Genomic DNA, 22,319 nt, shown 5'->3' with positions numbered 1-22,319 from the left:
CATCTAATGCCAGGAACCTTTCTGAATTCTCTTACCAATCTTTTTCTTTTAAATGGAATACAGGATAAAGTAATGCCTTTTGATTAAAAGAAATCAAAACAGCAGTGCTGTGTTTTGTATGGAGATTAAGTGGGTAGCCAAGACTGGGAAGGAAGCCAGGTGACCTCCTATCCTCCAGCCTGTATTAATATCCCTAGCTCAAATGGTTCAGGCAACTGCAGTCTCCATAAGAATTGCTCTAAATTTCTTTGAAACTTTGTGTTTCTATCCCATAATCCATATTTCTAATGCTTCTCTCAGCATGTCAGTAAGCCATGCATCTTATTGCTGATTACATAGGCATGGAACAACCGAGCTCAGATCACAAAATGCTCTCTGAAAATGCAGTTAAATCACATAATAACAGCACTATGAACTGAAAAGGAACTGATGCCAGCTCTTTAAAAGTCATGCCATTTACTACATTTCTTTTTATAAAGAATCCCTGCTTCCCATCACATTCTAGGCTCTGTTTGCTCCTTCCTCCACTGCTGCCACAGGTGCTGCTTTGGGTTTACCACTCATCATTTGCTTCAGTAAGAGTGAATTAATGAGCCCTTTAGCAAAGACAAGATATTAGAGGATTTATGGCTGTATTTTTTTTTTTGCAAAAGCATCAAACATCCATTTGCTACAGAATTCACATAGAGCAGAGACACTTAAATAGAGGAAATTTTAAAAGGATATTATGCATCCTACACAAATATGTTTCAGCTCCCAACTATTTCAGTCTCAAAAGCCAGAGAAGATACCAAAAAAGTCAGGCAGATCCAATTTTCTTACATCAACTTTCCTACTTGAGGCAGACTGGCAAGAATAGGTGGAATGATGCTCTCTAAAATTCTGTGTTTAGAACGAGGTTATCTGGACAGGAATTGTCCTACAGACACGATTCAGAGTGAATTGTAAAATGATCTGTGCACTCTTCAAACTCAACTCCTTCTTCCTGTGGTTCAGGACCTCTCCAAGGCAGCTTAGTTCTGGTTATTGTGGTTACAAAAGAGAGGTGGTGCTGAAATAGCTGAAATTTTCATGAGAATAAAAAGTGAAAGTAGTAGCAAATGGGAGACAGTTAAGGTAATAGTGATAAAGTAATTCTGGAACCTCCCATTTCCTTTGCTTGCAAGGCAAGATCCTGCTGACACTGAAACCATCCCTGCAACCATGCAGTGAGTAACCAAACAGCTCTATTTGTGCCTTCAGGTCTATTGCTCCTTTTTATTTGCATTTTTATATATAAAGACTGACTTTTTATAATGAAAACAAGTTCTAGTGAACAAGGACTGAGAGTAGCTGCTGGCACAGCATATAACACACAGTGGGTGAATTTGGACCTTTCCTAGCAAATAATGTGAGTTGTTTTGAATGTAAATAACCCCGTGACAACATCCTCATTACTAGAAGACACCTACTTCAAAGGTCTCACTAAAGGTTAGTAAAGTTACAGGGGTTTGTACATATTCCTCAGTTTGGGTCTTAATTTATGGCTTTGCACAAGAGAGAGAGAGAAAAAACGTATAAAACTGATTTGCAGGGAGCTGGTTGGTTGTTGCACAAACATACAGGACCAAATGAGAGCTGGTCTAAGCAGAAGCGATTTTATGGATGTGTCTGGGTCATTTCAGAGATGAGGTAATGGTGACAAAAGATATTTATCAAGTGTGACTGGTATTTCTGTAATTTCCACCACTCACATTCCGTGAAAAGGCAGAGCAAGAGTCAGTTCTGTCTGGAGAGGCAGAGGTGGATTACACAGCAAGACCAGGGGCTAAAGAGCTCTCCCTCTTGCAATAATCCCATTAGATATTGATGAGCTCTAGGTTTTGCTCTGCGTGTCTCTCGTGCTCTTCAGCCTAAATGACCCTTGTGATGCTGAAAGGCAACTCCCTGCTTGCCACACAACTGCCACTTCCATCAGTTTTCTCACCAGCTCCTATAAATGACACCGCTGCTGAATGCCACGGAGAAGAAACAGGCTGGGCTGAGCCCCTTCATTCCCAAGGCTGCAGCAGTGAAGATGCAGCAGCACAGCTCCAAGGACCACACAGATACTCTGGGGAGGAGGGGAGGGAAGAATTAGCTCCACTCTGTGTCCAAGACAGCAACACAGCTACTTCCTGCCTGGAGCCCTGGTGCAGAATTGCTAATGACCACACTGGCTGCTCCCACAGCCCTTTCTAATTATCTGTATTGAGAATTCAGAGATTAGGCATGTCCTGGAATTCCTGGGCCAAGGGGCAGGCTGCAGACTGTAGCAGGCTGAGGGTAGAGGATGGAAACAAGGTGGGGAGAGGTCCCACCAGCAAAGGTTACTGGTGGACCAGCAGCAGGGCCCAGCTGTCTGCCAGCTGAATTCCCAGTTTGGAGCTGTTCCAGCTGGTGACCAATCAGTTCAGTGTTTTCACTGATTGTCCGTGCATCCAGGCAACACAAGGGAAGAGTCTTGGACTTTGGGATGGACAGAATGTAAATGCTATTTTTAAAATCACCCAGCAGGACAGAAAGTTATGCATGAGAGAGCTGCATTTATTTTATCCCTCCAATCAAGAGCCTTCATTTACAGGATAAAGCCCTCTGTGTGAAAAAAAGTAGAGCTTGGCTCAAGTTATTTGGCTACCCTAGGGAAGCACGTTTGTGCACTGGCATCACTGAGAAGGGGGTTTGCACATTGGTCATCAGCCTGGTTATTCCCAACATGCCAAGATTTGGCTGCTGCATTTTAATTCCAGACACCAACCCTGGGTCCAGCTGGGACATACAGATAAACTGCATGTACACATCCAGCCGTAAGTATTTTTATTTAGGAAAAGAACACTTTTTTTTGCTTGCTCAGCAGGCTCTGGCCAGCAGCCTCTGATTCTGGAAAAAAAATGGGACTATCTTGATATTTTCAGCCTGTATTTTCATGAATTAAAATCTTTCAAGATTGCCCTCTCTATCAGAGAGCATCTTTCCAAATATTACTGCAGTTTACATCCAGTTATACGGTTCTATGACCTATATTTTAACTGCTAGGAAGATCAAGGCAATGCTATAATATAAGAATACCAAGGTCACAAAGATGGTCCATAGGAGACTTGGGAGCAGAATTCCTCACCAATGTATTGTCAATTTTTATTTAAACACAGGAAAATCTCTCCTATCTCAAGAGCTATTAGCAAAACTCCTTTCAACTTCTGTACGGATAGGAAAAGTCAACATCCTCCTCTTCATCAAAGATCAGAGAAACACAGAGAGAGCCAGAAACTTCATCCACTTCTCAGAAGCTCCCAGAATATACTAGTAACTTCCTGGGAAAAACCCATTGCTCACATATCCTGCTTCTAAATGTTAAAATGCGACAAGTGCTGTGGACAAGTGCTGTGGACACAGAGCTCTGGAAGCTTGTGCAGCCTCTCAGAACAGAAGGGCTGGCACTGGGACTTCAGGGGACGTGTCACTGTGTACCAAACAAGGCTGTGTCACTGGTGTGACTCAATGCTTTTTCCTGCTGGCTCAGCAGGCTCTAATCTCAGGCACACAGGTTGGTGTGGTACAAGGGGAATCTCTCCAGCCCTGCCCAGAACAGAGACTCTGCCATGAACTGAATGAATGAATGGATGGCTGCCATGCCAGTCTGGAGGGGGGTTCTGTGCAGGTGTTTTTCTTCACCCACATCACACAGCCCAGGAGTTATTTGTTTTGCTGTTAATCTTCACAAGACCACAGTACTGTGGGAATTCCAGCCTTTCAGGCTGCACATAAACTGTGCAGAACAGCAGATGGGATTTAGCTCCTTGCTTAGAAAAGTGAACCTGTTCACGTGTTCCTCAGTGTTGCTGCTAAATTTAGATAGAAACCTGTTTAGTTTAGACAGAAACCTGAGAGAGAGGTTGATACAATTTGGAAATGCACTGAAACAGTTTTAGGCTACTTGTTGACAGGAATACAAAATGTAATGTAGAACGTGCACGTCTGGTGATTAAGAAACCACTGAGTTCTCTTCTGTATTTCCTTAGGACAGGGCACAGCTGTGCTGAGATTCTCAAGGCTTTAAAACTAAGCTCCATTATACTGGTGTCAAAGGAAGTGTTTGTGCGAGCCAAGTCCCAGGAATTACATTCTGACCAGGTTCAGAGGGTTGATCCTGGGTTTTGTCTCACTCAGCTCTAATTCTGGTGAAGAATCAACTCTGCTGGAACCACCAGCCTGATCACCAACCCTGAGGATTGTGGTAGCATTTATATATTTTTTATATATATACATATATATATATATTTACATTATTTACACAGCTCTGTTCACTCTCTGCAGCCCAAGATGATGCCTGTGAGGCAGAATGCTCAGCTGACAGTTAGGAAAGATTAATGCCCAAGTACACAGAGAATGTCAACTCCTCACACTAATGACGTACAAAGAAGTAACAGACTTCTTGTTTCTAAATATAATCCTTATTTTCCAGAATAAAGAAGAAATCTTCAAACATGGATGTGTTGAAGTACAACTGGCCATGAAGGAGGATCTTTTGAGATCAGCTGGGATCGCCTATAAAGCAGGTCCTCACAAAGTGCAGCCCCAGGAATGCACCTGCAGTCCAAAAATTCCCATCCTGGCTGTGTGACCCAGCAGAGTCCATCTCCCAAAGGAGAATGGTCCCATGACCACCTGACCAGAGGGAATATGTTATGTCCATCTTTGTGCATCTTTGGGTCACACTTAATCCATGCTGGATCTCATCCAGGCAGCAAACAAGGAAAAAAAGCATCAGAAAAAGCAGGGGCTAACAACATGGAATAGGGCTTGAGAACAAGGAGGCTTTGGAGGAAATACTGCCTAGCATAAAAAGAAAAGGAATGTGAATTCCTGTGAGAAAAAGCAAGCCACAAATTCGTAAACAAAAAGCTGGTATTAGTCTTAGTTTAAACTGAACACAAAAGGATAAAGAGCTTTATATTACACCCACTGCCAAACCACCAGTCGAGCAGTCTCTTGCTATAGTTGCTTGACAAACAGCAAATACTGCAACAGCTTTATTTTCCTTCCTAAGCTTTTGTATCTCTGCTCCATGAAGAGCTGCCTTGATCCACAGCTGGGGCACTGACACTGCCATAGGGAGGTGATACAGTGCAATGGCTTGAAAGCACAGCTCAAGAATACATGAAACACAAACACCTTCAGAGCTACAGTTGGCACTTCCCTTTATCAGTTCTAGGACATTCCTTGTCTGCTCCTATTTATCATTCTTCTACCTGAAACAACCACAGAGCTTTACTGCAAGAGATGGCGGATCTTCAACCAGTGGTGGATCCCAAATAGGTCCTGTTAAACCAAACGTAACTTGGAACAAAAGAATAACCACGAAAATGCATGGGAGGGAAGAGCCAGTCTCAGATCCTCTTTTCCTCTGTGCCACAGGAAGGGTGTGTGTGGTCGGAAAGAGCATGAAAATAGTTCTTTTAAGCAAACCATATTCATTAACATGGTAGCAATTCCTTCCCCTCTGGAGAGAGTGTGTGTGGCAGAAACAATAATCCTCAATTCTAATGATCACGGGTTAAGTGCCTCTTAAAGTTCTGTGTTTTCGCAATACATCTGTGAATAGCAATAGACTTTAATCTAGAGAGGTTTGGCCCCTTGACAGATGGTCTCCACAGAGAGAATCAGGGCACTTAAATGACACCACAGTCACTAATGACATATTATGGAAGGTGATAATGCAACAAGAATGACTCTCAGCAGCTTCCAGGAGTTCCAGCTCACAGGAACTGAGCCTGTTAGAAAAGAGGCACCCAATTCCTACTTCACACTGCTGCTGGGATGTATCATCTTTTTAAACAGATGGAAAAAAACCCACAAGACAACAGAGAAAAAGCTATTTTAACACAAATAGCATACTCTCAGCAGGCTTTGTGGTTTAAAGGACTTGTGGTAAATGACTTTCAGAGCCACAAAAGCATTTCTCAAGCCTGGTCACCTCATGACCCTACATTACACACCATGATGTCAACAAACTCAGAGAGGCAGAAGGAACAGCCTGTGTATGGCTGGCAAAAGAGAGCCTGTGCCAGCGCACAATTCTTATAGGGAACCATAGGTTAGATTAGTTCCTTAAGGTGGAGATTTTCCACCAGGAAGTTTTGCACAAAGACACTGAGCCCAGAGCCTGATTTCACCACAATTCTTGCTACTACTGAGACTTTTTTAGCACCTCCCCCGCATAGTTACTCAGAATCAGTGGCCAAAATGCCAGATAATATTCATCTGGGCACCAAAACATGACAATTGAAACAACATGATGGATCATACCCCAGTTTATGCAATCCCACTTTCATATTCTTTTCTCCCAGTCATTAAATTGAATTTCCACTTTATTTTCACTCTAGTGATTCTGTTTTCATTTTTCCAATACTCTTTCTCCTTAGTAAGCATACATTTTTGATATCAAATCCCTGTTTAAACAGGGATCTTAGAATTGACATAGCCAGTTACAGAAACATAGATGCTTTCAATGTTTCCCTTCAGTTACTGTAAACTCATGCAATTTCTTTTTTTAAAAAGCAAACAAAACCCTCCAGGCCACTGCTAATTTGTGTTGCACTTCTCCCAACTCACCCCAGTGTCCCTGGTTTGTTTTACAAGATTGCCTCCTGGGGAACACGCTGAAGTTCAAAGCCAGGGAATGTTCCCACTGTAGCCCATGCAAGGACACTTTATGGCTGGACTCAATCTTAAACTACATTAAACTAAATGATTCTATGTTTGCCAGGAGCAGGATGACAATTTCTATCTACAGCATAAGTTTTGTGTGAATTAAAGCGTTTAAAAAGTGTGCTGGTCCCTAGGTCTCATCCCCAGATACCTTCCTAGGTCCCTAATTCAGCTTTCCTCAGGGAATCTGGGACATGGGGAATGAGAGTATCAGTTATTCTAATCCATTTTGCTCATACTGCTTAATGAAATCGTAATTTAAAGAGAAAGGAATCCCCCCTCTTCCCCCTCAGCTCAGATGAGGAACTGCTATCACACATTTTGCCACTGAAAACAGAAGTTAGGCAGCCAAGCAGAAAGCTTTTTATGCTCTCATTCTACTGTGCCACAGGGCTGAAAAGAGTTTGCATCCAAACTTCTCCCTGGTTCTGGGCTTCATGTGAGGAATTACATGACAGATTACCCTGGAATTTGCACAGATGATGCCTCACAGACAGGGGTGTTATCTCTGGGAAAGAAGTCATGCATGTCATCGGGGTTCTGCTCTGTGCAGCTCATTACCTCATTCCACCCTTGCAGTGGCTGAGGCAGGAAGGAGGATGACGTTCTTTACTCCACTTCTTGTACACAAGGATGATAAAAACTCCCTGTGGAGCTTAACATCAGCCTTATCATGGGAGGGCAAGGGTCTGGGAAAAGCAAGTTCATGACGAGTTAGTGAATGCACAGCAAGGAGTGCAATGGCAATGAGAAGCTGAGGAAGAATGTCCAAGAGAGAATCCCTCTAAACAAAGCAGTGAAGGTAGAGAGGCAAAATTCTCACCATAAATCAATACTGTGATTGGGCCTTGGTTCTTCTGACTTTAATATCTACCCTGAGATGTCACATGGGCCTCTATATTTGCAAAGCCACATCATTATTTCTAAAGTCAATTATTTCTAATTGACTAAATTCATTTAGTCGAACTTGGGTGTAAAGCAGAGAAAGAAACCTACAGGCTGATGCTCAGAGAACATTTCTAACAGCGAACTCATCAGAGTTAGATTGTTTTAAGAGAGTGGAAGCAGCTCACCACGGGTGCCATTTCAAACAAAAAAGGGCAACACTGCCAGGAGAAAGTGTTATTTGAGAGAAGGGTTTGCTGGCTTAAGAGCAATTAGACTTGGAAAAGTTGTATTTCATTAATTGTTTTCTGAGGACTGCATGGGAATGTTCCCACATACTTTCAAATCCAAGCCCAGGAGAATTTTAGTAGAGGAGACAGAAAATAAATCATCACAGCGTAGAACACACAATCAGCACTGCAGCCTTTGAGGCAGTATCACAGAACTGGAGGCTAAACTCTCACCCTGGCCTTATTCTTTCGAAGCTGGGTCTAAAGTCAAGAGCTTTCTCCAGTACCTGTCCTTCTGGGGAACTGCTGCAAGCCAGATGAACACACCAGTGCTAAGAAACAACTGAAAGGAAAGCTACTGTCTTCTCTTCCAAACTCCTGCACCCTGCAGCTAATGCCTCACAAAGAGCTGGCTGGGAAGAAAAAAAATATTTTATTATTGACTTTAAAAGATGGAGTCTGCTTTTATTAGAGACTTGCTCCAGGGTGCACATCATGTGGTGATAACTGCTTTTGTCTTCTGCTCCAAGTAACAAACAATATTATTCTTCAGGAAAAAACCTCCCAACATTATACCAAACCAAGACTTCCCTGCACACCCAGCACCTACCACAGGATGGAATATTGTCTGTAATTGCCTTCCTTGCAGAACCAAAGGCTTAACTCAACTGCACACCAACACGAGCCAGGCAAGCACAGCAATGGCCACGCAAGACCTGGACAAACCATTATTGCTGCTGAACAGTGAAAATCACTCTGCAAAGAAATGAGACAGCCTCAGGCAGTCTTTGTAAAATCAAGGTGCAAACTTCATTTGGTCAAGGCCACACAATGAAATATTTCTTTGGCTTTGCAGACAGGACTAAAGAACAAACTCACACAATAATGTATTGCCCACAGAAACCTATAGAAAAAAATATTAGGATGTACTTTCAAAAACTGATGCCAAATTGAGGCTGCTGCACATACACACTCTGCTTCTCACCATCAGCAACCTTTGGTGCAGTAAATATTTTGGTGGCTGTACACAAATTACTTATGACAAGGCAGTTTTGGGGACTGCAGTGTTAAAGAAATCTGAAGGAAGAGGATGGAAACACCCCATGGAACTAAACATGCAAAAACCAACACACAGTAATATTCATATTTCTTTGAAGTGACATTGCTTACTGCACACCTGTAGGAAAGTGATTTAAGTAGAAAGGTACCTATTCCCTTACCTGGTAACCTTCAGTCTTCTTTTGGCACCATTTCAACAAAGCATTCCTCTTGGAACCCCCATACTCCCGAGCCAGGGCTGCCAAAGGGTCCTTCCTCTCCACACTAAACCAGGGAAGAAGGGAGAAAACAATAAATACATTTGAAATCTCTTAATTTTTACCAGTGAGTAAATAATATCTGTATGACAAAGCAGAATGGCAGCACAGAGCACGAACATAAACCAGACTGAATTAGCTTTTGGAGCTTGCATTTAGTATTTTCCTTTACACAAGGCAAATTCAGGTGATGTCACTGCACACAAAGAGCTGAAAAAACAGAACCTGTGGATATCCAGTGGTGTGTGTTAACCAAACATTTCTGCTCTTATTTTCATCAGCTTTACTTATACAATTTTCAAGTAACCTCTTTATTTTATATATTGAAAACTAGGATTTAGGGTGTAAAACTGAAAGAAACTGCCTAAAGAATCTGTAACAGCAAGGTCACACCCAATAGAGCTGCTGCAGAACAAGTTCTTGAAGAAAATGAAAAATGTGAAAGCTGAGGACAGTTGAAGGCCAACAATCAAAACACCCACAATTGTCTCCACTCTACAGCTTCTACTGGTGGAAATAATGGTGGAGATCACGAGGAAAATGTATGTTTTTTCTCAGGAGAGACGAAAATTATGTGTCCAATTTCCTCCAGCCCTCAGAGCCTTTGGATTTTAGCTCACCACAACATGAAAAATGACAGTAAGATAATGAGGGCTGACCACATGTACACGATGGAATTCCTGTGTACAACTCAGTAGCTCCTGAAAGCTTGCTATCCTCATTTCCTCATTTCTCATCTTACAGATAACTGTGATCATTACAATCTGAATTTTGCTATCTGGATCTGACAGAACCTGGTAATTCCCAAAAACCAGCCAGCAGAGTCTGCTCTGGAGACAGGATCCTCCAGATTAAAATATTTATCTTGGTGACAAAGTAATGCTGTTGGTCTTTGCTGTTTTTCCCCAGGAAACTGGGCTGGTACCTGAGTTTGCTTTGGGGTTTCAAGCAGCTGGGGGTAGAGGAAAGCATCCTGCTGCTGAAGGCCATCGGGGGTTTGCTCAGGGATTCCAGGGAGGGGCTTTTGCGGAGGTAATGGTCTGGTTTCAGCTCTTCATTTCTCCCCTTCAGAAGGTCTGTGGGAATTAAAAAAAAAAGCTGTCAGTTTGCAGCCTGAGGAATTTGATTAATCACTGTGCTGCCACCCCAGCACACAATATGTAGTCTGTTGTTTTGATTCTAAACAAATGTACTCATTTGTTCATTAAACACACATGGGGCTAGGAAACCTTGAGCAGATTAGAGGTGACCACAACAAGGAATGGCTTTGATGACTTCAACAGTACAGGCTGCCTGGTTTCCTGTGATTGATACTCCTGCTGGGGGGTAGGGGCCTCAGGTGAATGAAGGGAAATACCAAAATCTACAGTCCTCAAGGTTCAAAAGCTGAGCACCAGATATCTTCACCAGATGACTGAACAGCCCTAGCACAATGATTTCTTTTCTGCCATTAGCAGACTTGTAACAAGAAAGCCTCTTGTCTCCTGAATACAACCCAGGGAAAGGCACTTATTCCACATGGTGTCTGGCATCCACTCTGACAAAACTTTGGGAAGGCTCAATATATTCCCAGCAGATGCATCTGTATTTTTCTTACACACATTATGTATATTTACAGAAAGTATTTATGATATATATTGTAATACAGTCAAAAGGAAATCATTGCCCATCAATACATGAGGTGATGTAAGAAGCCAGGACTGCACATCATGTTGTCAGAAATTAACTGAATATGGGACACCACTTCTTCTTCTCTTTTTCAGTCACTTCCCTATAATAATTATCAATTAATGCCATATCACCAAGGTGTGAATTCCCTCTTAGCTTCAGCTCCCTTTGACTTCTGGGTGCTAGAAATTCCAGATGGAGCCAGTAAACCTCTGACTCTCAAAGATCACAGCCAAAGACCAGCTCTGGGTGAAGTAATCCATGCTCCTCTCCAACTATGTAACATTTGGGTCATATTAGGGACATCACAGAACCCTGCTGTGACACTGGTCAGATGGAATCAGCCAGAAGATTTTTATTATGGAGACTACTTCACTCTGAATTTCCTTGGGGATAATTTTTGATTCAGTGTTGTTTGCATAGGGCTTGGATCAACTGCCTTCTATGATTATTTAGATTGGAACCAGAGCTATTATAGCTTTACAGTGAGTAAGCCTTTGCTATGGATTATTGGAACTAAATTAAATCCAGGTAGAAAGAGAAGCTGTAAATACAGGAACTTGTTAGATAAGCAACCATAAATTTTTACCATACAATGGCTTATAAAATATATGTTGATTTTAACAGATTTTCACAGAACAACTGTCTATGGGTAATAACAGAAATTATCCATGGCCCAGAGTGGGATATTTATTGTCAAGGACTGGCATTATATTACACAGCTGATAAATTATTTCACTCTACAGTAAACTGGTAGAGATTAAAAAGGTCTTATGTTGTGTTTGGGATCTATACACTCATGCAAGACTTCCTGGAAACCAACTGATACAAGTAAATAAACCCTGTCCATTCCCCTAGACAGAAGCAGACACTTCTGCTTGCTTAGCATTTGCTCCTGCAGGAGAAGCCAGTAACACATACAAGATGTTACTTGTTTATGCTGCCATCTACCCTATAATCTGTTTTGCTGTTCTCCATCTCTGAGTGATGGAAGTGGAGCCTTGGCAGAACATCTGAAGAGTCTAAAAATGAAGCCAGGTTCTAATTTCTCCCCTGTATTAGCAAACAATTGCAGAAAATCCAGGCTACCAATCAAGAAGTTGTGACTGATTTTTTTTTTTGTCCATCCCTGCAGTTTCACGACAGGAATATAATATTTCATCTGTCCTTAAAAGTTCAAGAACCTGTTGTTGCTAGCTTTGATTCCAATGCAACAACTACATTCAGGACCAGATAATCAAAATAAAGGGCCCTGGAGAAAATGGGAAACAAACACTGGTAGAAAAGAATATTGAATGACAAGAGAACAAAAGCAAAGTGTGAAATGAAAACAAACTCATCTCTTGAGAACTCTTAAAACAAATTATTTCCAGCCCAAATATGACTGCTCCTAAAAGACTCACATCGGTATCTGAAATGTTTGATGTATTTCAAATGAAGCTCAATTTAAAAACAAATAAACCCTCAGAAGACAGTGCTTTGGGCTTGTTCCAGAGACATACATGTTGAACAAAATCCAACCCTCTCCAGTTCCACAGTGTGGATTAGAGAGGTGCCGTGGATACTTTGGAATAAAGAAGGCGAGTTTGTGTTGGCAAACCACAATAAATCAGCTATTTTTTAGTTATGATCAAGATGGGAACAGAAGCACAACAAAATTAATAAGGTCTGTAAAACAAAGACACTTTCCAGGTTTCCTTCGACCATGTAAGAAGAGGCTCAGGCAGAGGCCAACAGTTAATAACAAGTTTAATTAACAAAAAGAGGCAGTATCTGTATATTTATCACAACTTACCTGCCAGAGGGAGGTCTGACAGATCTGCGTGTCTGGCAATGCCCTTGCTGGCTGGCTTGGCATTGTTATAGACAGAATGTCTCTGTGAAACAAAGGTACAAAAGGTAATTAAAGAAGTACTGGCCATCATGCTGAAATAGGTGAGCAGAAAGAAGTTTCTGCTATCTCAAGATCACAAAGCACGTGGAGAGACATGAAAACCTTTCAGCAGGGTATCAGCTAGACCTAGAGCTGGGTAAATAATCATGAAAAGTAAAAGGACAAAGGGACAATATTTTACCTGGTACCACATTTGCTCCTGAACCATTTCACACTTCTATTTGTACGATTTTTTCTCTTGTCAAACACAATTTAGTGTCACAAACCAAAAGTAAGGATGCCTGTGCTCAACCCTGACTCTGTTCCCTACACCTTGAGTTGTATGTCAGGAGGATTCTTGTCTCTGCGGCCCCAGCACCAGTTTTCACATTAATGTCCCATCATCAGGCATTAATACAAAGTTCCCAGATCTTACTGGATAATTGGGAACACACATCTTGGAACTTCAATCCCATGTCTCCCAACTCACATGCCAGCTCCTTTCTTCACTGTGACATTTCTCAAATCTCACTCCCAATAACTGAAACCTCTTTTCTGGTCCATGGTGATAAAAGGTCAGAACTGTATTCCACAGAGTTCACATCCATCCACTGAGACCTCTAAGCTGAAGTCAGGACAAACTCACTTTGATCCTCTTTGTTAGGACCACAGCATTTGATGTTCCACAGCAAACAAACAGATGAGTTTCCCCTTCCCCCTGTCAGCAGATGCTGGAGACAGCACTGTGTCCACCTCTTTTGATTCGACAAGGACAGAAAGAGCTCCTTGTACCTGCATTGGGGAAACAGCAGCTGCTGGGGCTGTCCTCACTGGAATTCCACTGAGAGGGCTCCTGGGCACCTTGTGAACAGGGATATTTTGTCCACTGCTACCTGCAAGGAAATAACATGGAAACATCTGGATTTCAGACCAAACTCTTGTCAGAACAGGGAACCACTGTGTAGTGATACTCCACAGGTATTTATGCACCAAGCACTGACAGAAAACACCCATTCAGAAGCAACAAGCAGAGCCTGCTCGCTGCTAGAAAACTTTTTATGACAAACTACAATGTTCAAATACCTGAGCATCCCAAGTCAAATGACTTTATCAGTGACTTCACAGTGGCTGCAGATTCTGGGGGCGTGGGGGATGCTCTGCTGAGGCAGACCCCTTGCCAGCGGTTGGCTGTGTCTGACTCCAGAGAATCCACCTCTTCAGCTGCCAGCCTGCAAAGCACAAACCACAGCAAAGTCAGGGCCAACAGGAAGTGCAAGCAGAGATTAAATGTCTTCACAGGTAGCGAGGCAAATCCAACAATGTGCAGGTTTTTCTGCAATGCCCAAAACAGGGACCACTCACTCTTAGAATATTCAGGTTCTTTTCTTGCAGTGCCTGGCAAACACTAAATCACCAAGTCTAACAAACTTTTCTGCACTGTTAAACATTTCATCCCCATTCCCAATCCTCACACAGGAAGGAGGATTTTCATAGGGAAAAAAAAGCAAAGCAGTTTACTGATGATTACTCAAAAGTCTCATCAATCACCTGAAGATGGGCTTTCCATACAGCACAGGTGCCAAGAGGCTACTGTGGCTCTCAGTTTATAATGAAGAAAGCAACCAAAAAGCAAATACACTTCAGAGTAAAAACTCAACACTTACACCTTATCAACAGAGACATCTGCTGAATAAACGAACCCTCAATCACAATCCATAAGGCCTTACAAGGGAATTAAACTGTTATGTGCTTCACCATAGCAGACACAAGAATACCAAAATCCAATGGCTGGAAGGTAGATGGACAAACCAAACAGAAAGGGTTTCATATTTTAACAGGACAGATAATTAAGTTACTCCTTTGAAAAGAAATTCTGAAGTCAAGGTCAGGTGCTGGACTTACAGGAAAGCCCAGAGCTGTGTTAAACATCAATACAATCATACAGTTATGTACATACCGTTACTTCTGGTCAAGTATTTGATATTTTTTAGACACTTACCTGTATTTCTCAGGTAGATTTGGAGTGCAACTACCTAGCTTTACTTTAGGAAAGCTGCAAGCAAATAAACTCTAGTCATGTAAAAAGAGATTATTTGTACCTCTCCCACCTGCTCAGAACCTGCACAGGAGCTGCTGATATTTACAATGTCTGATACACACCAAGAGTTACATGAACACAAAACCAGAAATTATTTCATAAGGTGGCTGAAGGACTCCATCCAGAAAGTGCCTATGGGGTTGAACAACTTCTGTGAGCTAAAAATAGAAGTCAGAGCCTTTTCCTTTCCCTTCAGCCATTAGAAAATGAAAGAGGCTAAAGCGTGTCAGTGAGTAAGAGAATAAGAGTGACTCAAGTTTCTATTTCTGGCAGAGCTTAAGGAGGTGCTTTCTTTAAGCAGACTTTTGCTATTTCTTTGCTAATTCATGGAAGCTCCATGTGTGCCAGGGGAGCCAGAGGCAGATGGCTGGAGAAAAAGCCATTTCAGTTCCGTTCTTATTTAATCCAATAAGGATGAAAGGCAGATTGGATAAGATTCACTGAGCTCTGAGCAAGCCAGTGTTTTGCTAGCTTTAAGTTCCAGCCTTGACTTTTCGTTCTGTGGTTCATAAACAACAAAGGATTAGGTGACAGCATCTGCACCTGAGTTACACAAACCACAAAAGCAAAAGGAGTCCTGCTTCTAGCAAAGTACAGAGGAAGGATAAATTTCTACCTCAAGATCCCAAACCACCCAGTGCGAACTATTACACTTTCAGTCTAGCCTTTGACTGCAAAAGGATGCAAACATGTTAAACAGAGTAACTAGACCAGTCCCTGTGCCACAGAAGAGTCCACTGAGAATCAGGTGCCATTATCCTGTCTTTATGGAGATTCAAGTGCTGGAGCTACAACCAGTTTCAATTTTTTTTAGGATGCTTCCTGTAATCTTCCATCTGTATGTTTGCAATAGGCAGCCTGAAACAACCTCCTTGATTAAAGACAATCCCAACAGAAAACCAAGGCCTCCCATGCTGCAAACCTTGGCATAAAAGGGAAGAATAATAGTCCAGAGAGCCACCTGCTTCAACTAAAACAACATGTGCCAGCCAACAAGCAATGGAGAGATGAAACTGGTGAGCACTTTCCAACCTTAAAAAGAACAATCTGTATGATAGAGGGATGCACATGTGTGTACAGAGATGGGCTTCTTAACAGAGAAGCAGAAGAGCAAGAGCTTAACTTGCAGTAGCTAATTCAGGAGGAAAGTACAGAGCACAAATTAGAAAGATTAATGACAAGCCATAACTCCAAACCCAAAATGACTCCTCCTTATGCACAGAATTTCTTCAGCTCAGCACAGCTTAGGCCATCCAAGAGACTACACAAGCTCTGCTACAAAAATGAGGGATTTGAACAAAATGTCACCAACTGCTGTATGCTTTCCTGGAAACAAGAATGAATGGTTCACACAGATAAATGCTGCACGTGCAGCTGGGCTGAAGTGGAGCAGCTCCAGGAGGAAGCAGAGCACTGGAGCCACAAAGGAATTAAATTGTGCAGTCCCTTTCACAAAACCACCAAGTTTCATTCATGCACTGGTGAGAGAAGTAGATGCAGTGAGCTCTTCTCTAAGAGCAAGAGTGAGTCTCCTTGTTTTCTAGGTTTGAAATATGTGGACAACTGACTGACAACAGGGTGCAAGTCTTCCTGTGCCTAATGTTTAGATTTTTGGCAAACTCAGCCTTCTCATGCTTGTAACATTTCTAAACTGCTCTGATGACTGTTACAGGAGGCCTAAGGCCACAGGACCACATTTTCAGAAATAATGACTCCCCAGTCTCGTTTCTCCCAGTTCCTGTCATTGTGACTCCTCCTGAACTCCAAGGCACACAAAGTAGAAACACACAGCTACAAATGCACAGAACAGAAGAGAGGCCAAGGGCAGGCAGCAGACAATTCCAAACACTTAAACATTTATTTGGCACTTCAATGTATATTTCTTAAACATAAAAAACAACATTCAGCAGCTGTCAGCACAGCAAAGAAAGGCAACACAAGTGTGCATATAGGCAAATACTCCAGTAGCACGGCACAAAGGTGGGGGCCATGCCAAAGCCAGGACATCCTGTGGAATTCTCCACTAGCTCAGCCTGCTCCCACACCAGGCCCTTGCTAGGTCTTCACATCCCGAAGAAAAGCACAGAAATCCCACAGCCAAAACACAGAATTCCAGTCCTGGACCAGATGGTGGGAATCTCCTCACAGAGATGGTGATCTCTGAGTTTTTCCTCAGCATCCATGGAAAGCTCTCTCCAGGCGTCTCCGGCTGCAGAGCTGAACTTCAAGTTCTCCCTGATCATCATATACTTCACCTGAGTTAAAGGCATGAGAACGACTCCTTTCTGAGAGGGGGTTTACTAAGGGCTTGATATGTTCGTTTCTTTTCCTTCTGTTCTCTCCATCTGCAGTTCTTACAGGAGGAGAAACCTCGCAGGGAACTTTCTCCGGGAAGGTCACAGCAGGACACGCTCCGTGGTTGTCCCTTCCCAACACCACCGGGTCGGCTGTGCCACCCAGTGGCGAGCGCCTCGTCAGTGCAGGAATGAAAATCTGAAACCAGCAGGGCAGCTGAGAATGAGGCAGGAAATCCGTGTTTCTACTCAGTTTTGCTGGTGGATTTCAGTGACCTATCACCAAGTTCGTGTGTCTGTACAAACCATCTGTTCTCTTACACGTATTTAGACACACAGAGATAGATCATAAAATATAATACCGTATGGAGAATTCATGTATATGCCATTAAATTTTACAAATCAGACATACACACTCAGTTTTGTTCTTGTTTAAGCTTAAAGTAGCGTGTTTGAATGGTTGTTTTGAGGAAAATAGCCCCATCCCTCAAAAAAAAAAAAAAGCTCTCAGTTATTTCAGATCCCCAAATCTCTGATTACTTCTTATGGCTTAGCTGGCTTTAGAATAATTCAGAACTTCTTCTGCCTCCTGGTGTCTTGTGAAGAGAAAAGCCTTCTGAAACAAAGAGAGAAGCTCTTGCCCATGGGGAAGAGGTGGACCTGAGCATTCACACTTTGCAATACACTTGAATTTTGCAGGATAATAAAAAAACCCGAGATGCTTTCTTGAATTGAAACTTCCCTTTTTCAGCTGGGAGTTGAAGGCAAGTCCTGCAGTGTCTCACAGGCCTGGCTGTGCCTCCTTTCAGGGCTGTGTTAGCTGGCAGAGATCAGGCACCTGTGGAGAGACAGACAGCAGTCGGGGAGGTTATGAAAAGCCACACAATGACCACCCTGAGGTACAGCTCTCTCTTTTACATCATCCCATCATCTCTAAATTAAGGGGAAAATGCCAGTGGTGTGGCTAGAACAGTTAAAGGAGTGCCTTAACACTCCACTAATTTGGTTTTGAGATGTGATGAGCAACAACAGTACAAAATAGAAAATTTAAAAAAAAAAATCTATGTTGCTCAGATCGGAAGAAATTAATTATTTAAAGCCAGGGAATCAATGTAGGGGACAGGGATGGTAGTATTCCTGCTTTCCTCTCCTCTGGTCATTTCAGACTATTCATTCCAAAGGAGTACATAAACCCATCCAGGCAGCTGAGTTGCTCTACCTCAGCCAGAGTTTCAGGGTCCTTGCACTAAAGGGGATGGAATAACCTCACCCAGTGTAAAAAAAACCCACCAAAAACTCCCTAACAAACCCAAACCCCCACACCAAACAACTCTGAGGAGCAAACTGAGCCAACAAACCCTGCTTTGAGGGCCCTGCTCTGCCATCTTCCTTTGCTTGCTGTGAGAGCAGGGTGAACTATGAAACCTCTGTGCGACAGAACAGCTGCAAACACAGGCACAAATGAGCAGCACATCAGCACATACAGACTGACAGCGGGGTTGAATACACAGAGTACAAGCTCATTTCCAGGAGAAAAGCATGTGACACTGCCATGCCGTGGCATTTGAGACTTTAGGAGGAAGAACAGAAGCAAATTAGTGGAATGCATCACAATGTTCAGTTTAGGCTTCCGTTTGAAGAGCTGGTTAATTTTTTTATTATTCTAAGAAGTCGCTCATTTAATTACAGGTTTAATTTCTCTGAGTACTACTCCTGGCCCAACTGTCTTCCCTCCATGTTCTTGGTCCAAGGCACATAATGTTTTAGTGCCAAAATAATTTTGAAAATTTGAAGCCAAAGAGTCAAAGCAAGACCTTGAAACTTTTACTCAGGATCTTATCCTGTCTGGTCTTGAAAACCTCCAAGGATGGAGACTATTCAACTTCCACTACCTGTGAGGATACAGTTGGACTGTAAGCTTCTGCATTTTACTGCAGAGAAATAACATTAATTAGGATGTAAAATACCATAGAAGACTGCCTGAAGCATGGGTTAATCAATTTGTAGCTTCAAACAGTCCTAACTTGGGACAAGTTAACTCCTTTTTCCCTTACTCCATTTGGTTGATGCTTGTCCAACCTCCTCCCCAACATTCTTAGTCATAGAACTAGACATTTAATCCGTGTTAAAGATGCCTTTGGGAGGCTCTTACCTTCATTCAGTTGAACTCTGATGACCTCATCAGGATTTTTTCTGCAAGTTCTTTGGCTGTTCCTAAACCAAAAATGACTTTTTGTCTGATTAGAAGAACGTAACGGTGAAATCAAACTTGGATGCAGGAACTCAGGCAGCCACAGGCAAACATTAAAATGGCAGGATGTCGCAGGAGATAAATTGGCTTCAAGATGAATTTATGAGGTGGAGCCTAATGACCCTCAAGAGATGGCTGAGATTTTGCCAAAAACCTTTGAGTAGCAAGCTCTTTGGAAGGTACATTTTCCAATAAGAGCTTAAAAATCAGACAGGAAGCTTTCACTAGGGACTGTCAGACATTCAGCTGAGCATGCAGCTGCTCAGCATTAGCGAACATGAGGAATACTTTATAGATTCTGCTAAGGTATCATGCTACAGACTGCTTCCACCGGTGCTGAGCACACATCAAAATCACCACAGGTACCAGAACCTACTGCTGATTCTGAGCAGTGGCAGTTGTGAAAGCCGACAAAGTGACAATGAGAATACCCCCAGCATTTCCTGGGTGAAAGAAGCTGAGGTGGTGGGGAAGACAGAGACCTCAGGAATGCAAAAATATCTGGGAGTGTAGAACTGCCTCTCAGCAGGAGCTTTGGCGACTTCAGGAATTTGTTTCATAGGTCAGCAGAGTTTTAGAATTCCAGTGTTTAGCTGCTGATCACTGGTTTGTTTAGACAGTGACTTCAACAAGCTTCATTATGTTCCCCATACCACTCAGTACAGACATTTTGCACACTCTGAGAGTCAAATTAATTATCCTGACAGATGCAAAATTTGGTTTCATTACCTGCCTTTGAAAGAGAATCAGTATTGCCCACTGCAGACAGCATATCTGGCTCCATGACCAAGGCAATACTCAAAGCAAGCCACACAGAGAGTCAACGTGACAGAGACAGACAAATCCGTGTGTGTGTGTGACAGAGGGAGACACAAATGCCAAAACTGACTTCATTAAACACACATCTGAACACCTCGTCCTGGAACTACAGCTGTATGGATTCTGGGGTTCCAATTTAAAAAGGACTATTTGCAGCTCAGGCTTCTTATAGCAGAGAGCTGATAACGCTCCTTCCAGATGGAAGATAAATATTCCTGTTTGCAAATTAGCAGGTCGTCTTCTATTCAAGTACTATCAAACATATCTTAAAAGCCAAAATAATACAGAGGGGAAACTATAAGAATATGATTCCCCACCCTCATATAGGAACCCTGCTTTCAACAAGAGAAATTTCATTAAGAACAAATTAGGAATGGAAACAGAGCCCAGAACTTAAATACTGTCTGGTAATCATTTTGTCTGAGTACATAGTCTGTAATAGCTTTTCTGTGCGTCCACTTGGGACTCTTCTAAGGAAACTACAGCCTAAAAACATTCCTTTATTTTCTCAAGTTTTTCTGTTTGTTCAATCCAGGAATTCTGATCCATGCACCTCCACAAAAAAGCTCTCCCATGTTTTTAGTCCCATCTACTGTACAGCTGCTGTGGAAACTCCTCAATGGAAAACAGTGAGCAAATAAGTGCAATGTAGAGCCAGACTGCTACTTCACCTGAAAGAAATGACAGGATTCACGCTTTTCCTGTGGCCATTCTGCCAATGGCCATGGATTTACCAGGAGAGAGATTAAATGGCAAAATCCAGGGGAGCAAAATTAATTTGACATGCATTTCTGATGAAAAGATGACTGCTTGTGTTACTTTGGCTTTCTTCGTTGACTCTCCTCAGGTTAGAAGTTCTCTTCTGGATGTCCCATGGAATACCTGTACCCAACCAACCTTTCCACAGATGGTTTAATACAGCTGCACAGAGTTATGAAGGCATCACCATATTGAGAGCAAAGCTATCAGAGGATATTGGCAATTGTTACTACTTAATATTTACTGATTAAAACCTTCATGGCTTAGTTGACAGAACTAGATTGCCAAAAAGAAAAAGAACAGAAACCTCTCAGAATAAGAGACAACAAAATCTGCCAGAAGAGTTACAAACAGACAAGATGCACATCCAAGGCAGTGAACAGTTACTGACAAAGCACTGTTTGCATGCGTGTTAGCAGGCACACAGATCGACTCCTGGCCTTGGTAAATGATGAACAACCAACCTGTTGCTGCCCTTCACTTCATCCAGCTCCTTCTGCAGTCTGGCACTCTTCTCTTCCTCCTCCTGCAGCTTCCTCTTCACCACACGGAGCTCCTGCTGAGCTTCACACTTAATGTCATTGGCCACAACCACTGCAGTCTGCAGGTCAGCCTGGAAACGCCTCCACTCCTCTGTGTCCTCCTGGAAGGGAGCAATTACAACCCCAAACAGCTGTAAAAATGCACCCACTCGAGCTGAGCACTTAGTTATTGGTCTCTATTGCAGAAATCACAAGCAACCAAGATTTCCCCACAATTTTAAGGTGGTGCTGGGGTCAAACTAAACACTTGCCTCTTTATAGTACCAAAAACACTGCCAAAGAAACTTATGCTAAGCTTTCCACTCCAGTACTGCCAAGAAGTCCAAAGTGAAGAGAATGAAGACTTAAAGGGTGCAGAAAGAATTTCCACATTTGTTCTAGGAAAACACAATGCCTCTCTCAAACCCAGTATTGCAATAAAAGATCAGCTTAGCTTTGTCTTGGACCTTAAACCTTACCTTCATCTGCTTAGTCAGAGCCTTCAGCTGCCTCTCTGTATCTTGTTTTTGTTCTTCCAGCTTCATTGCTTTACCTAGGAATGATAAAAAATGTGAAAAGACTATTAAACACATGAGGGCGACAGTGAAAGTGAAAATGGGAGGGCAGAGCAGCTGATTTGGTTTTGCTTCTGGTAATGCCACTAAAACAGACTAAACAGAAATTTAGCAAAGCCATTAATATAGACTAAACTGAATGATCAGGAATGGAACCAACAGCAGAACTCAAACATCTCCAAAATACATCCTGTTATTTTCAGGTATTAAACCAGACTGAAATTTAGAGAATCTCACGTGGATTCACTTACTCAGCACACACATCCCGAGGGATCACTGATGTGCAGAACAGCCACTGGTTCCA

General features: G+C 42.4%; 1 protein-coding gene across 6 annotated transcripts in view; it reads right to left on the bottom strand.

Moving 5' to 3' along the window:
• SPECC1 (sperm antigen with calponin homology and coiled-coil domains 1) overlaps positions 1 to 22,319 on the bottom strand; it is an 87,894-nt gene that overhangs the window by 10,606 nt on the left and 54,969 nt on the right. For 4 of the 6 annotated variants that reach the window (XM_042026276.1, XM_042026273.1, XM_042026275.1 and 1 more), the window contains 7 exons: positions 21,920 to 21,993; positions 21,384 to 21,562; positions 13,782 to 13,927; positions 13,491 to 13,591; positions 12,621 to 12,702; positions 10,083 to 10,233; positions 9,062 to 9,164 (listed from right to left, as the gene is read on the bottom strand). In XM_042026276.1, the coding sequence (XP_041882210.1) occupies positions 9,062 to 9,164; positions 10,083 to 10,233; positions 12,621 to 12,702; positions 13,491 to 13,591; positions 13,782 to 13,927; positions 21,384 to 21,562; positions 21,920 to 21,993 (836 nt within the window). Of the gene's footprint in view, positions 1 to 9,061; positions 9,165 to 10,082; positions 10,234 to 12,620; positions 12,703 to 13,490; positions 13,592 to 13,781; positions 13,928 to 16,630; positions 17,929 to 19,242; positions 19,305 to 21,383; positions 21,563 to 21,919; positions 21,994 to 22,319 lie in introns of those variants that run through there. The other 2 variants (XM_042026278.1, XM_042026279.1) reach the window with 2 other exon arrangements.

The sequence above is a fragment of the Corvus kubaryi genome, unplaced genomic scaffold (genome assembly GCF_017639235.1).
Source record: "Corvus kubaryi isolate FWS band 111438036 unplaced genomic scaffold, C.kubaryi_AGA036_p1.0 37284, whole genome shotgun sequence".
NCBI classification, from domain to species: domain Eukaryota; kingdom Metazoa; phylum Chordata; class Aves; order Passeriformes; family Corvidae; genus Corvus; species Corvus kubaryi.
The sequence above is the reverse complement of the archived record's forward strand: the minus strand, read 5'-3'. Positions and strand labels throughout refer to the sequence as shown.